This window comes from Cuculus canorus, chromosome 24 (genome assembly GCF_017976375.1).
Source record: "Cuculus canorus isolate bCucCan1 chromosome 24, bCucCan1.pri, whole genome shotgun sequence".
Lineage (NCBI taxonomy): Eukaryota > Metazoa > Chordata > Aves > Cuculiformes > Cuculidae > Cuculus > Cuculus canorus.
Window position 1 is genome coordinate 7,567,187 of NC_071424.1, and position 15,501 is coordinate 7,582,687.

At 57.4% G+C, this 15,501-nt stretch overlaps 2 protein-coding genes across 11 annotated transcripts in view; both read right to left on the bottom strand.

The window, feature by feature from the left end:
* Nucleotides 1–312: 312 nt before the first annotated feature.
* On the bottom strand, nt 313–5,365 carry ELF3 (E74 like ETS transcription factor 3). Of its 3 annotated transcripts, none has more exons than XM_009560576.2 (9): nt 5,211–5,365; nt 4,281–4,449; nt 3,443–3,664; nt 3,104–3,190; nt 2,896–3,009; nt 2,609–2,698; nt 1,912–2,028; nt 1,537–1,732; nt 313–1,394 (listed from the first exon to the last, which is right to left on the bottom strand). In XM_009560576.2, the coding sequence occupies exons 2-9, from the start codon at nt 4,441–4,443 to the stop codon at nt 1,274–1,276; spliced, it is 1,110 nt and encodes a 369-aa protein (XP_009558871.1). In that variant the 5' UTR covers nt 4,444–4,449; nt 5,211–5,365; the 3' UTR covers nt 313–1,273. The 3 variants fall into 3 exon arrangements, with proteins under 3 accessions (XP_009558871.1, XP_053943543.1, XP_053943544.1); XM_054087568.1 differs by having other exon boundaries at nt 3,104–3,223; XM_054087569.1 differs by lacking the exon at nt 5,211–5,365 and adding an exon at nt 4,634–5,201 and having other exon boundaries at nt 3,104–3,223.
* Nucleotides 5,366–10,021: 4,656 nt separating this feature from the next.
* KIF21B (kinesin family member 21B) overlaps nt 10,022–15,501 on the bottom strand; it is a 41,649-nt gene continuing 36,169 nt past the window's right edge. For 7 of the 8 annotated variants that reach the window (XR_008453514.1, XR_008453512.1, XR_008453513.1 and 4 more), the window contains one exon: nt 10,022–15,046. Coding sequence is in view for 4 of the 8 variants with exons in the window: in XM_054087757.1 (XP_053943732.1) it covers nt 14,992–15,046 (55 nt within the window). In the remaining 4 variants the exon portion in view is untranslated. The remainder of the gene's footprint in view (nt 15,047–15,501) is intronic. The other variant, XM_054087754.1, reaches the window with a different exon arrangement.

The following is a 15,501-nucleotide window of genomic DNA, read 5'->3' on the forward strand; positions in this document are numbered from 1 at the left end:
AAAGATGAGAGCCACGGCTGGATTTCTGGAAGGCCCTCAGAAGGGCCAAGCTTTGGGGGTGGGTGTAAGGTGCTCCTGCATTGCTGGCTTGGAGACAAGGCCTCCAGCTCTCACTCCCACCAGCCCAGGGACAAGCAGCCACCTCATCCTAAGGAAGACCCTGTGAGGCCATGGCAGGATGAGCAGGAAACTCCAGACCACGGCAGGCAAGAGGGATGGTGACGGATGGAGTTCATGCAATGGGACATCCCAGTCTGGTCCAGATCATTTCTTTAAAAAAAACAAGTGAAATGACAAGGAGGTACAAAAAAAAAAACCAAACAGCAATTTATTCCTGTTATGTTCCCATTTGAAAAGGAGGAAACCACATGCACCTGCTGGGTGCCTGGCTGGGCTGGCATCCCCTCTCCTGTGGCTGGCACAGAGCCAGCCTGTGCCCCCGTGACATTGCTTCAGTCCAGCTGAGTATCACCAGCTGCCACAGGACACGTGTGTGCCATACAACGCACACTCTTACACGGGAACTTCTCACTCATGAAAAAATACATCTGTACATTCATTCTGTGCTGATTCTTGATCTTACATAAATTAGAAGCTACTTTGGGGAAAGGCCTGTTTCTAGATACAGGCAGCTGGGCTGGAAATGCAACACGGTCCTGCTGTCTTGAGTCCTCTTGCCCCTGAGGGCTCTCCAGGGCCAGAAGAGGCTCCACAATGTTCCCATCTCCTCCCAGTAGATGCCACACTGAGTAGCTGCTGCAAAGGCAGGGTCTCACCCATCCCATGCGGAGCAAACAGGAAGGTGGTTGCCTTCAGCACGGTGCAAGCAGTGCTTGGGGATGACCCCATCGCTGGGACAAGGTCTGTCTGCTCACAGGTGAGATGGTGGTGCTGCCCCGAAGCCCAGGCAGGAGGTGAGAGTAGAGACTGCTGGGCTCTCACTGCAGTGCCAGCTGCTACTCAGACTGTTATTTCCCTTTGTGTTTGTCCCAGCTTTGAAACAGCCACAGTCACTGCGACTCCAGTCAGAGGTGCAAAACCAGCAAGAGAAATAGTGGTTTACAATAACCTACTGGAGCCAAAATATTAGCTTTGAAGACCTCATTGCTGGCAGCCACCAGCGCGCATGAGTGTGCCCATGCAAGGTTCGGAGTTTCACACGCTGCACAGGGCAGCAGCTTCCAGATGCCGCTGCAGGCAAAGCTTCCTGACGAGGAGTGCAGCTCAGGGCTGGCCCCGAGGGGCTTGTCAGACCCCAGCTCATCCAGGACTCCTACAGCTCCTTGTTCCTGTTGAGCACCTCCTCTTCCTTCCAGCCGCTGGAGTTCTTCCCAAACTTGTACACCAGCCGTCGCCCATCGACTCTCTCCAGAATCTCTCGCTTGTAGTAGTATCTGGAGGAGATGGAGGTGGAATCAGGGCTCTGGGTGCAGCCCCACGTGCTGGGGAGCTGCTGTGAGGGATTGAAGTTGAGCCCTAGCCGGTCAGACCCAGCACTGGGGGAAGGTGACCCCCTGGGGATGGGGGGAAACTCACCTCATGGCTCGGCTCAGCTTCTCGTAGGTCATGCTGCTGTTTTTCTTCTTCTGGCCCCAGAGCTGAGCCACTGCCTCTGAGCGCAGGAACTTGAATACACCCTCCTGCCGGTCTTCCCACTTCATCAGCCCCTCATTCAGCTCAGGGTGGATCAGGATGTCCCGGATGAACTCCCACAGGTGGGTACCTCTTGGGGCTAGAAGAAGAGAGTAAGCTGTAGAGGAGGGAGGATCCTGCGGGTCTCTGCACTTGGGATCTCCCTAAACCCCCCTGCCAACATCATGCCCAGCAGACATGGCCCTTCCTCCCATGTCCCTCCCATGGAGCCCAGTTGGGGGAGGCAGTCTCCATTCCCAGACTGGGGAGTCCACATACAGTGCTTGCTCTTTCGGCTCTCCAGGCAGTCTCTGCTCTCCTTGCTTAGTTTTCGGGGCCGTCCCCGTTTCCTCTTGCCATGTTTGCTGTCCCCTTTCTTCTTCCCTGAGAAGCCATCTGTGCACACAGAGAAGGGGCCATGTTATGCTGGGCAGAGCCTGCTGGGTTGTAGCTCCTCCCTCCCTGGGCAAGGAGATGTCCTCCTCAGGACAGAGGAGAGCTGGCTGGGTTAGGAGAAGTGATCGGGAACTACAACCAACCCCTGACAGCAAGGTCTCCCCATTCCTTCCAGCCTTGCCCCACGTTCATGTGTGCCACTGTGCTAAGGGCCACGCTGTTCATTCTTCAAACTTTGATGCTTCCTTGCATCCTTGATGTTCCCAGATCATCACCAAACAGGGACAATACTGAACACAGCCTTGGTGCCCAGGAGCTCTGGTTGCAGCTCTCACACAGCTGCTCTTACCTGCTCCTTCCCAGCAAGCTCACTGCTGCCCTGGCTGCCCCATCACCATACTCGGAGAGAAACAGACCCATGGGACATGGAAAACCAGACCCCTCCCTCCTCCCCAGTGTGGGGATGGATGTTCAGGTGTTGTCCCTGAATTACTACCAGATGTGATATGCTCTGCAGCTGCTGGAAGTGCCCGGGAGCAAGCCTCTTCTCCAAGCTTCCATCTGGAATGAAACAACTTACCATCAGGGAAGAGGTTTGCTTCTGTGGGGTCGAGGTCGAGGTCACTTCCACCGGAGTCCTGGGAGTTGGGGCTGTGGGACATCACAGGCCCTGAGAGGAAAAGAGACAGAGTTCAGACCCCCAGGTACTGGCATCTGGAGGGGCTTCCCCTGGGTTTCCCCCTCCCCTGGCCACTGCAGGCAGCCTGGTACAACACCCAAACCTTCCGCTAGCAATGGGGCAGCTCCCCACTGATGTCTCAGATCAGCACACATGAAGGGAGCTTTTCCCAGGGTGAAAACACTGACCTGAGACATCAGAGCTGCCTGGGGACATGGCACCGGGCAAGCAGGTGAAGTCTGTGGATAGGAAAGGGTTTGTGGGCTTCATGTCCTCCAGGGAGTCTCTGGGATTTCCCAGCTCTGGAAGAGGCAGAGAAAGGGAAGAAGGGATTAGCCCCGGCTGCATTGGCATGCGGTCCCTTGGGAAAAGGCTTGGCCAGGGCTCCTCTCTTACCCAAGTGGCTGGAGTTCAGGAATAATTCTTGAGAAGTCACATCCTCTTTTTCCAGCAAGTCAATGATCCAGTTGAGCTCATTGGAGGCTGCAGGCGTGGAGGGACTGGGATTAGCGATGCCTATTCGGTATGGAGGGGAACAGTGCATAGGGGGAGCTGAGCCCAGCCCTGCCTGGACTCTGATCGATGCCCCCATGTCCTGTGCAGCCTTCGCAGTGCAGCCCCCAAGACAGCTCTCGCAGCTCCCAGGAAGCACAGGGTCCTGGGCTGGTGGGGGGGTCTCAGCCTCATGCTGCGAGCTGCCAGGCCTGGGGACAAAGGGAACATTGGGGCACTCACTGATCTCATGCAGGCGGTCATAGAGCTCATCCCCAAGTGGCCCAAAGATGAGGCGCATCTGGTCCCTGGTGCAGTGGCAGAGCGCATGCCCGTCCATGTTGCAGCAGGAGAAGTCGATAGAGCTGGCATCATACTTGTTCTTCTCTACATGGTAGCTGATCCACTCCAGCACCTGCACCTTGGTCCAGAAGTATGGGAGCTCACTGAACCACTCCGGCTTGTCTGCAAAGGATGGAGAGCACTGCTCAGAGGCACAGCAGCCATGCCAGCGCCACGTGCCATGTGTGGACTGCCAACTGCAGTTCGGCACCAGCTCCCATCCCGCTGCAACCACACAGGACACAGTGAACCCTGTGCTTGGAGGGTTATGGGATTAACAAGCACTTGGTGCCTGCTCCCGAGTCATCTTGCTCTGCCCTGCTCCTGTTCTGGGAGTGCCATTTGTCCTGTCCATGCTGGGATCTGCTCTGTTCTGCTGGTGTGCTCTCCGTGCCTCCCCCAGGGTCGTCCCAGTGGAGTGGGACCCCTGTCACCAGGACTGTACTTCCAAACTGCCCTCCTGATGAGCAGCCTATCCCCTGGGATATGCTAGGGCAGGAAGGCAATGATTCCCTCAGCCCCTGTAAACATCTGTTGTGCTCCAAGCGGCCACAACTTGTGCCACCAATGATCTCCTACAGCAACCCTTTAGCCAACAAACCTCTAGGGAAACTGAGGCATGCTGGAACTTGTTGATCTGTCCCAGTGGGACAAGAAACTTGTAATGCTCTTCCAAGATAGCTGCACTGCCTCGTGTGTTGGCTCCCCTGTGCAGCCACCACTGGTCCCCTGGTCCTACCTGTGGTCTGTGCTGGGGGCTGGCTGGTGGGGAGGCTCAGCCCCAGGGCGCTGTCATCCCCAAGGTGTCCCAGCATGTCCAGGGTTGGCTGCACCTCGTCTGGCTGGTACATGGCACTGATGTAGTTGGAGAAGATGTTGCTGATCTCACAAGATCCCGCCATCAAGCTCTGTTCCAAGAGACGACAGTGAGCCCTGGCGCCATGGAGGTAGGGACGCTTGAGCCTGCAGCACCCCAGGGACCAGGCTGGGTGAGGCTAGGTTCTCCCTCCCTCCACCCATCGTCACCTCTCAGGTCACTTCTGCAGAAACACCCGCCCAGCACCCTGCCAGCCAGGGCTGGGCCTGACTCACCACCGCCCCGGGCACCGGGAGCAAGGGAGGCTGAGCCGGAGCAAACTGGGGACATGGCGTCACCGTGCTTGCAGAATAGCCCTGTCCCTAGCAGTCCACTGCAGCCAGTGCAAAGGGCCAGCAAGCAGGTGGCTTGTGGAGGATGGTTTTGCGTGGCCCCTCCATTGGGGTGTTGCGGGGAGCTCAGCCGTCGAGCGTTCCCCCAGCCCGGCAGGGCTCAGGCTAGCACAGACTGGTGCTGGGACTCCAGCGTGGCAGCTCCGGTCCTCTCAACCAGTCGCAAGAAGCACATCCCAGTGACTCTGCAACCAGGAGGAGACCAAATCCTGCCTGGCGCTTGTAGAAGAGGCAAATCTTGCTGTTCGCTTGACAAAACCTGGGGGCTGGAGGAGGCCCTCCAATCCGCTGTCCTGCTGATCCCCAAAAGGGCTGACAGCCGCTGTGGGAGAGCAGGCACCCACCAAGGAAACAACGAACGCATCCCCCGGCGAGAGCGAAGATGCACAGGGAGGGGAGCAAAGCAGCCATCCTGGGCTGGGGGACATCAACAGGCCCCAGAGGAGAAAAGCTTTGGTACCTTCTGCAATTGCAGTCCTGGAGCAGCAGCTAATCCAGAAAGCAGCAAGGGGAGATGGAGCACACCCTGCCCAGCCACTGGCCAGTGCTGCTGGGCCCGAGACGCTGATGCCGATGGGCAAGCCCGATGCCTCTCCTCTTTTATAGCACAGGCTGCGTAATGCGATCTGGCAGCCCGAGGGGAATTCCAGCCCGAAACGTTCATGCTCCCAGATCCAGGTGATTTGCATAATATGAACCACAAGGTCCCAGCCCAGAGCTGCCTTGCCGGGAAATCTGGGTTGGCCAGTTTAATCATTGTCAGAGCCCTTGCCCTGCCGATGCCCAGAGTTTCACCCACCTGGCTTCACGGGGTGTTTTCTTCTCTGGCTTGTGTTTGTTTGCTCATAGCAGCAGGTTCACTTGGCTCCTGCTGCCAGGCAAACACACCCAGCAGGGCCAGAGCGGGCGCTGGGGGCTGTGCATCCCTCCCCAGTGCTCTGCCTGCAGCGAAGGGGCTGGGAACACTGCCCTGGCATCCACTCAGCCGTGCGGCATCACCATGCCGGAGAGGGCAGCCCAGCCCTGCTGCATGAGTGCCTTGGCCATGCACAGGCTTGGTCACCCCCTGGTCTGGCACAGGCACGGTTCCTCCCAAAGAGGCAGAAAGGATCTGATGACCAAGCAAGGCAGATGCTGGGAACAGGGCTCAGGTGGTCTGTGTGGGGCTGGAGTGGAGGCCAGACAGGTGACAAAGCACTGTGGCTCTCTGTTAAGCTGGGTTGATTTGTGCCTGGAGGCTGGTCTTGGATAGGCTGCTGAGCTGTGACGGCCCCTTCCCTGCCATTTCACAAGTGACTGGCACAGACACTCACGAGGGACACGTGCCAAGGAGTGAAGCAGAATTGTGGGATGCATTTGGGGAATTACCTTGTGGGCTCCTGGGAAGGGGTACTTGGGATACAATGATGCTGGTTGGGGCCCTGTGTTGGCAGAGCAGCCATGGGCCAGTCAAAGATAACAGCTCAGTGCCCATTTGCGCAGTGATGCTACTTTGCTAAGCCAGCACAACCATGCCACACATGGGCTGGTGCAAACCCAGGCCACTGTGAGCAGGGCAGACCCTGGCACCACGCGAGCCCCTCTAAGTCTTTGTCACTTCAAACTGGTACCTGGCAGCAAACCACTTCATGTGACAAGGTGTGACAGATAGTTGCAAGCATAGATGTTCTTCTCAGCCTACGGGCCAGGCAAGGGCTGTGGCCCCATCCCCTTGTCACGTCACCTTGGCCTGCCATCCCCTGCTGTGGCCCTGGGGCCAGCGTGCCAGCCAGGAGGCACCGGGTCACGCTAGCTGACTACCTGCCCCAGCTTCATTCCTCCACAGCACAGTCACGTGTTGGGTTCTGCCAGGCCCTGTTGTTTCCTGGGCACAGCATCCCACAAGGCCATCTCCACACCCAGGAGCAGCCTCTGCCTTTGCTGCCATGGGGCAAACCAGGACCACTGGGGAAAACACCAGTGCTGGGCAGACACAGAGCCTCAAGGCTGCACTCAGCTGGGAGCTGAGCACTGGGCTCCCACTGTGCCTGGGGGGACCTGTCCACCAGGCTGGACTTCCAGTGCCTGCGGTTACAAACCTCACCCTGGGGAAGCTTTTTCCATGCACTGTTGAAATGCAGGTGTCTGCGGAGCAGAGATGGACAGGACAGCTCTCGGACGTGCCCTGGGCCACAGGATGATGGGCAGGGCATGTAGCATTTCGGAGTCTCCTGCCCAAGCCCTGCTCAGCCTACCCTCAAGCCTCATGCCTGCTGGGAGTCTTCTGGGTCCTCCTGCAGCTCAGCCTGCCCTCTTCCTTCCCCATGTGTTTGGGAACCAGGATGCCAGCAGAGCAGAGCAATCCTCCCCAAAACCCTGTGGGCACTGTCCAGCTTTACTGATCTGGAGAAATGGCCTTCCTGCCCATCTGCCTGCCTGATGTGCCACAACCCAGGCCTTATGCTGCCCTGCGGGGAGAAGATGACAGTGGAGGACACTGTCTGGAGATGCTGACACCCTTACAGAACACAGGAGAGCGTGAGCGTCTCCTGGGGTTCCTCATGCTCTTCACAAAGGCACAGGACAGCAGCAAGTTGCTGGATGGTGTCCATGGAACCCTCTACTGCCGAGGAGCAGATGCAACACTGATGGGTTCACAGCAAATCCTCCTTGAGCCCAGGGGTGACTGGCAGAGGGCTACCAAAAATCTCACTACCAGAGCCCAAGGATGTGTCCCTGCTGTCCCTTGCTGCTAGTCTGAGCTCTGAGGGCACCTCGGGCTGGTGGGGAGCCTGGCACAGGGCACTGCCAGCAAGGCTTGGCATCTTGCTGCAGTGAGAAAGAGGTGGTCATGAGTTTGGAGGTAACTGATGACACCAGCAAGAGCCAGCAAGAAAAGTGTCAGGGGAGCAGTGAGTAGCTGGGAGACCAGGAAGGGTTGCTACTCATGTCACCTGCCTTGCAAGCCTGCCCATGACACTCCCACATTCGCTGCCCCACAGACCCCATTTGCCCTAGCAGCACCGTGGTGTGGCTGTGGGTGCGGAGAATGGCACCAAGACAAGCCAGAGCACATGCTGAGGGTGACACAGGACACGGTGCTCGTGACTGATGTGGTTCTGGGCACCACCAGCCCTCCATAGTCACCGTTAGGGCTGGACTGGCACCACGTGCAGGACAAGCGCCACACAGGCTGTTCTGAACCCAGGGCGGGGGCCCAGCTCGCACCTCGCAGCAGGGCGTGGGGTGCCCCACACGGGGAGCGGGAGCTGTGCCAGCAGGAACCGCATCCGGGGTGGTCGTTGTGGGCACAACCAGTGTCTGACAGCTCCCTGCTCAGCTTCTCCATCCGAGTCCAACCAGTTTAACCAGTGCTGGCTGGGAAAGAGAAAGTGAAGGATGCTGGGGCGAGGTCCTGCCCTGCAGAGCTGGGGGCACAGCTTGCTGCCCACCTCCCTGCCCTGCAGCGCCTGGGGCAGATTGGTTGCTGGAGCCTTGGGGAGCACAGGGCGGGGGGCACCATCCACCACGCTCTAGGTCCTCAGCAAGCCCCACATGCTGGCACCGGGTTCACCTCCTTCCCCCCTGCTCCTTCTGCATCCCCCCAGCACCCCCACGCAGGCAGGTGAAAGGGACCCCGAATCCTCCCACAGTCCCCATCCTAGCAGGTGAAGGGGACTCCACATCCCCCCTCATCCCCCATCTCGGCAGGTGAAGCCATCCCCCCCGCACCTCCCCCCACCTCCATCCCGGCAGGCGAAGGGGACCTCGCAACCCCCCCACCCTTCCCGGCAGGCGAAGGCATCCCTCCCGCATCCCCCCCATCTGCCGTCCCGGCAGGCGAAGGGGACCCCGCAACTCCCCCCACTCCCCCCTCCATCCCGGCAAGCGAAGGCATCCCCCCCGCACCCCGCTCGGCTCCGCAGTTCCCGCGGTCGGCGCTGCCACCTGCCGGCTGCCCCCGCGGCCCCGCTCCCGCCCGCTTCCCCGGGACCCGACAGCTTCAACCAGATCAGGTTGCACAGAGCCCCGTCCAAGCTGCCCTGGGATGTTTCCAGTGATGCAGCCTTCACTGCCTCCCCGGGCAACCCGGGCCAGTGTCTCACCACCCTCAGTGTGAAAAATATCTTCCTTATATCCAGCCTAAATCTCCACTCCTTTAGTTTAAATCCATTATTCCTTGTCCTGTCATAGCAAGCCTTGCTAAAGTCCGTCACCGGCTTTCCTGGAGCCCCTTTCAGTACTGGAAGCTTCTCCAGACTGAACAACCCCAACTCTCTCAGCCTGGCCTCGTATGGGAGATGCTGCAGCCCTCACATCGTTTTCTGATGAGGCTTTGCAGGGGTAGCTGCCACTCTGGCTTGGGACTGCCAGGTCAGATTCCTTCCTCCAACCCTCTCCAGGAGAGAGCAGCCAGAACCAACCTATATGGGGCTGTGCTTCCTCCACCTCAGCCTCATAATTTTCCCCCAATGCAGTCGCATCTGCCCTGTGAGTATAATGGAATCACTGAGGTTAGAAAAGACACCTCTAAGCTCCTGCAGTCCAACCATCAGCCCAACCCCACCGTGCTCACTAAACCATGTCCCAGAGTGCCACGGTCACATGGTTTCTGAACCCCTTCAGGGATGAGGACTCCCCCACTGTCCTGGGCAGCCTCTGCCAGGGCTTCACCACTGTCAGCAAAGGAATTTTTCTTCATAACCCCTGGTGCAGCTTGAGGCCATTTCCTCCCACCCTATCACTTGTTACTCGGGAGAAGAGCCCAACACCCACCCCACCACAACCTCCTTTCTGGGAGCTGTAGAGAGTGAGGTCTCCCCTTCAGCCTCCTCTTCTCCAGTCCAAACAATCACAGGTCCCTCAGCTCCTGTCACAATACTTGTTCTGTAGACCCGTCTCCAGCTCTGTTCCCCTTCTCTGGATGCGCCCCAGCACCTCAATGTCCTCCTTGTACTGAGGGACCCAAGTCTGAACCTAGGATTCAAGGTGCAGCCTCACCAGTGCTGAGACCAGGAGGATGATCGCTGCCCTGCTCCTGGTGGCCACACCATGGCTGATCCAAGCCAGGACGCTGTTGGCCCTCTTGGCTACTGCTGGTCCATGTTCAGCCACTGTTGACCCGTCAGCTGCAGGATGCAGGTCACACCCAAGGCAGAGGCAGGAGGGCTGCAGCAGCATCTTTCCCTCAGCCCCTTCGCCAGGTACAGCAGGATAGGATGGGCAGTTCGGGCTGTGCTCTTCATCTCTTCAAAGCCATCACTGCTGTGTCACTTTATTTCCATACATTTTATTTGTGAAGACAAAAAGGCAAGGAACAAACACAGCCATTGAAAAACCATGTACATCAAGAGACCAAAATAACTTACACTATTTACAGGAACACATCGAGGTATAAAATACATGTACAAGCCTTGTCCTGTGACAAACCCAGACGGCTGGGCTGGGCTGTACGACCCAGCAGAGAAAAAGAAAAAGCCTTCACAAGAGTTGGCCTTTAGAAAACAGCTCCAAGGAAGAAAAGGCACCTGCTATTTGTGATACTTGTGCAGCGGGACAGGGTGATGGAGCAGGCGATGTGATGCTGCAGCTGCCCGAGGGCTGGACCACAGGGTACCAGGTGGTCAGCGGAGACGGGGGATGCTTAAGAGCTGGCAGGTACCATGGGCAGGGCTGTCACAGATGAGGGACGAGTCCCTGGGGGTAGGAAGGTGCAGAGCTGTGGTTCTCTGAGGGTGAGGCTCAGGAGGTCAGGAGAAGGCCGGGGGGAGTCGGGGCTGTGCTGAGCTCACAGTTACAGCACCATGCACACCATGGTGGGGTCAGAGCCAGCGGGACCTCTTCCCTCCCCAGGAGGGTGAAGGGGGCTCAGGGAGGGCATGCAGCTCGAGGGAGCTTGCTTAAGAGCAAGTGGGAGCCTTGTGCTCTGCAGAGATTGTACCTGACCCATCCTGCATGGGACAGGGAAAGGACTGGGAAACAGGCGCTGGGAGAGGACTTGGGGAGTGGGCACTGGTTCTGCAGCACCAAGGCAGGAAGTAGCATCTGAGACCCCAAAGCAGCTGTGGTCAGAAGTGCTAGGGAGGAAAATCGTACTTGGGGGAGACAGGATGCCAGTGCTCCGTCTCCCTGCAGCTGGTGAGGCTAAAATATGCACCGCCTTTTGTACCCTAAGGGCTGTGGGTGCCAAGGAGGGGATGGTGCCCAGGCTCCCTGCATGGGCTCACAGTGGTTTGAGGGCCCAGTGCTTTTGGGTCCCTGAGTCATCTCCACCCCTTGTGCGCAAAGTTCAGCTCTGGGCCAGCACTGCAGCCTTAGCAGAGGAATGCTGGCCTCTGTGTGCTGGAAGGAGGAGACTGACGGAGCAAGGGACATGGCGCAGGGACAGAAGCATCACCCAGTGATTCGATCAAGGGAAGGACCTCCCCAGACCACAGGTATCATCACACCCTTGGCACAAACCAAGGCACCCAAGGGTGAAGCAAAATTAGGTGCATGGTGTGAAGGCAGCTCCAAACTGTCCCTGCAATGCAGGGGCTGGCAGAAGGGCTCTGAGATCACAAGAAAGGACTTAAGCTACACGGCAGTATAAACCCTGAGCCCCAAGGCAGCACCCAGCACAGCGCCAAAGGATGAAACAGCTCACCGCCAAAGGATGAAACAGCTCACCTGCGTCCTCAGCAGGCAAACAGCCCTCTCACCATCATCCCTAACCACCTCTGCCTTGATTGTCCAAGGCCACAGCACCAGTCGGAGTTCTGAAGGACCAGAAGCCAAGGGGCAACCCTTGCTCGACTCCCTGCACATTGGGACTTTGTGCTTTAGTGTATGGGAGGACCTGCCTCCCCCCTTACTGACAGCGTAGCTCAGACCTGCAAACCCCCTCCCAAACCCCATTGTGCCAGGGGAGGGGGTACAGCCCTGTGTCGGCTCCCCAGCCCCAAGTGGGGCATAAACTGGGTTACTCTGGGTTATGTTCAGTGCCTGGGACAGAGTCTAGATTCAGCTATGGTTTTGGGGTAAAAAAAATCAAACATCACACACAAGAATCTGCTTCTCTCACAGACTCCCTCCTCCACCCCAGACGGAGGCTTTTACAGCACCAGTTCCCAGCCACTTTGGGTTGCCACTGAATTACAGCAGGCTCTGGAATATGAGGACTAGGACCAGCCCATTCCAGCAATGTGCTTCCTGCGGACACTTCCCAGACAAAAGGGCTTCATTGCATCCACAGGGAATATCTGAGAGCAGAGGCAGCAATACAGGCTGAGCTAAGCCTTTCCAAGGTCCCTTTCCACCCTTCAGAAGGGCAAGAGAGACTACTTCCAGGCTGCAAATGAAGACAGGAACTACTGGCAACACTGCTGAACCTCAGTTCAAGCAGCAACGGGAGTAAAATCTCAGTGTCGTGACTCAGCTGAGGGAACCCATCACAAAGGTGAGAGCTGGGAGCACAGGGCAGAGCAGGATGTTGGTCCTGCTGTGCTGCCCAGGAGGAGGCAGGCAGGGGGACACAAGGGACGGCTCAGAAGTGCAGCAAGGTGGGGGCGAGGCCACATGTCCCCAGGACAAATTCAAGTATCAAAACCATAACACTAATTAAGAGAAAAAAAAAAAAACTAAAACACAAACTCCCCACCCCAACCCCCACAAAAACCCCAATGATGACAGCACCCAGCTTGCACCGTGAGGTAGCTAAACCAGATCAACACCCCAGAAATGCTCTCCTGTGTGGGAAGTACTAACCCACACAAGACGGTTAAGACATGTATACACTCCCAACACATAGAGTTATGGGATCACAGTCACCCCGTGCTTCAAAGATCCACCACCCCAGCTCTGGACGTCTGCTGCTGTGCCACAGCGCCCTTCACCTGCAGGTTGCAAATGCCACAAAGCGCTCTCACCATGCTGCTGCAACAGCAGCAACGTGGATGCTCAGCATCATCCAGGATTGGACACTCAGCCCTGGGAAATTAAGCAGGCACTTGCAGCCTACACACAGGAAGAAATGGGTGTAAAAAGGCAAGGCAGTTCTGACCCTAAGTCCCCCAAGAGCAGCCCCTACAGCAGGGAGCAGGTTTCAGGTCAGGCACTGGCAGATCTTGGTGCAGGCGCTGATGCACGCCACACACCTGGCTACAAACACGCACACTCACCAACCCTATGGCCAAGCAAAGCTTAAAACCGTTGAGGAATGAGCAGGGAAACCCTCTTCCAGGCAGGCTTGGAGGGCAAGACCTCCCCACAGCTGTGTGTGACTGGTGGCTGTGGTGCCTCACGCAGATTTGTTTACCCCCTCCAGTCCTGTGGAGTGCCCAGCCCGGAGCTGCTGACGCTGGCACCACTTCTCCCCCGGCCATGGCAGGAGGGCTCCTCGCCTCGAGGCAGTCACCAGTCCCAGGCTGCACAGGACTCAGCCACAGTCACTGTCCCAGGCAGGGTCACACCCACACACACCATCATGCCCTCCACCAAGGCAAGGCAGCAGGATGGGTTTTTTCTCCACCCCAAAAGGGAAAAAAATCCCATCAAATCAATAGAGATGCTCCTGCCTTTCAGGATGCAGAGGAATTCCCATGCTTCACATGGAATGGTTTTAACGAGGGCTGGTGGCAAACAATCTGGGGCTGGTCTGTGAGTCAGCATGGTGGACAAAGCAGAAGGAAAATGGTCTATGCTTTATGGGGCAGGTCTTGCAGTCCCTGGCCTCCAAGATCCCAGTTCAGTGCCTGGCAGGATCACATGGAGAAATTTTGAAACTGGAGTTCAAAAGCTGCTGCTTCTGAGACAGAGGAAGTGAGAGCACAAGAGGCAAGAGCACCCCTCCTGGGGACTCCTTGGCCATTCCACAAGCTCTGGTTCACCAAGAAGGGGACAGAGCAGGGGGAGGTCCAACAAGCCACAGGAGAGATGGAGGAAAGCTCCAGTGTTAGAGCAGGACCTTGCCAGTCCCTTGCACACGAGGAGGGAACCTGGAGAAGCCATGTCCCTGGGGACACATTCCTGGATGGAGCCCCCAGCCTTTCATGGAAGTTGGATTTTGGAAGATGCAGGATTGTCCTTCAAGCATGGGGTGAATCAGGGGACTTGTGCGGGACCAGTGTGTGCAACCCCTTCCTCACCCTCAACTCCATCCAACAAGTCCAGTTGCTCCGTGCCTCGCTGGGCCCCCTCCGGCTCCTGGATCCATGGGGACCTATGGGCCAAATCCAAACTACCTCCTCCCTGGAGGAAGGCTGAGAGCAGAGCTTGAGGGAAGGAGTTACAGCTCTCAGCCCCCAGTGATGGTAGAACAAGATGGGCCACAGGGTTGGGGTGACAAACCCAGTCTTGGCTTCTTTGCCCTGTCACCTCTGTTCTTGCTTCATTTCTTCATCTTGAGGGGGGGTCACACACTGCAGGAATCCACTGCAAACACCTGCTGAGGGCCCAGATGTCAAGCGCAGGGCTAAGCAGCCCTTCCCTTCTCCAGAGCAGAGCAGCGTGGGCACAAGATCCAAGATTCCAAGAGTCCAAGATCCATTCGTCAGCCGAGTTTGAGATGAGTTTGGAGAATGTCAAAGAGAACTGCAGAGGGTTTGGCTGCAAGTTACTTGATGGAGATCTTCCCAGGTTTGCCACTCCTCCACAGCTGGGACATGGCAAAGGAGCTCAGAGGAGCACACCTCCAGTTATTGGGAACAGGTAGACAGACCACCTAGAAACACTTCTGCAGACCTCCCACCACAGAGAGGCTGTCCCACGAGTAATGTCTCCAAAGAAGCATCCCCTCTATGTCGTGGTCCTGGCCAGCAGACACCAAATATCCTCATGGCCATGGAGTGGAGGAAGACTCCTGCAGGAACCAGCCCCGGAGCCAACAGAGACAGAAGCAGCATATCATGGTGGAGGCCACAAGAGCCCGTGGTGGCAGGAGGGTGTCTCTGAGAAGAAGCCAAGTAGCTCTGAACCCCATAAATCCTGGCAGGTGTTGAAGCAGGGTGGGTGAGGAGAGAGATGATACATTTCCTGGCCACTGGAAAACCATCAAGAAACCTCAGCAAGAGGGAAGGTGGAGCTGACAGTACCTCATGGAGCTGTGTCCTCACCAGAGCAGGCAGTGCTCAAAGTACCAGATGGGACATTGTCCACCCTGCTGGGTCAGGCACAGCAATCCCTGTCCTTAGGCTGAGCTCCTGTAGATGACAGGCTCTTGACAGCAAGGGAGACATACCCCTACCTTCACCGTCCTGTCGCATCTTCCAGTCCTTTTGCAGTTCCTAGTTCGACCCCGTGGGCAACCTCCTCCCGTTCCAGAGCTTCACTGTCAAATCACTAAGGAACAATGGCAAAGAAGGATGATGTGAACCAGGGGTTCTCGCAGGAGCCCCACAGGAACGCTGCAGAGAGGCACCGCGAGGAGAAACGGTCCCTACCCCCAGCCCATGGCAGCATGCAGCCCACAAGACCTCCAGGCTCTGTTCTCTGGGCAGGAGGTTGCCCAGTTTGTCTTGGGGAGCAGACAGGCCCAATGGGGCTCAGCCTCCAGCTCACCCCACTGGCAGTAACTGGGGGCAAAGGGAAATGGTGACCTCCAGGGTTGACCCCGACAACGGGACTCCTGCACCCCTTCAATGAGCTCTAAGTCAAAGCAGTGACACTGCAGGGAGCTGCTGCGCTTGGGCTCCCCAGGACGTGGGCTGCTTTGGGGGTGGCTGCTGACTCCCGCCCCACCACCCATGCAAGGCACGGCTTCCACAGAGCTGACACAGTGGATGTGGGCACTTGGC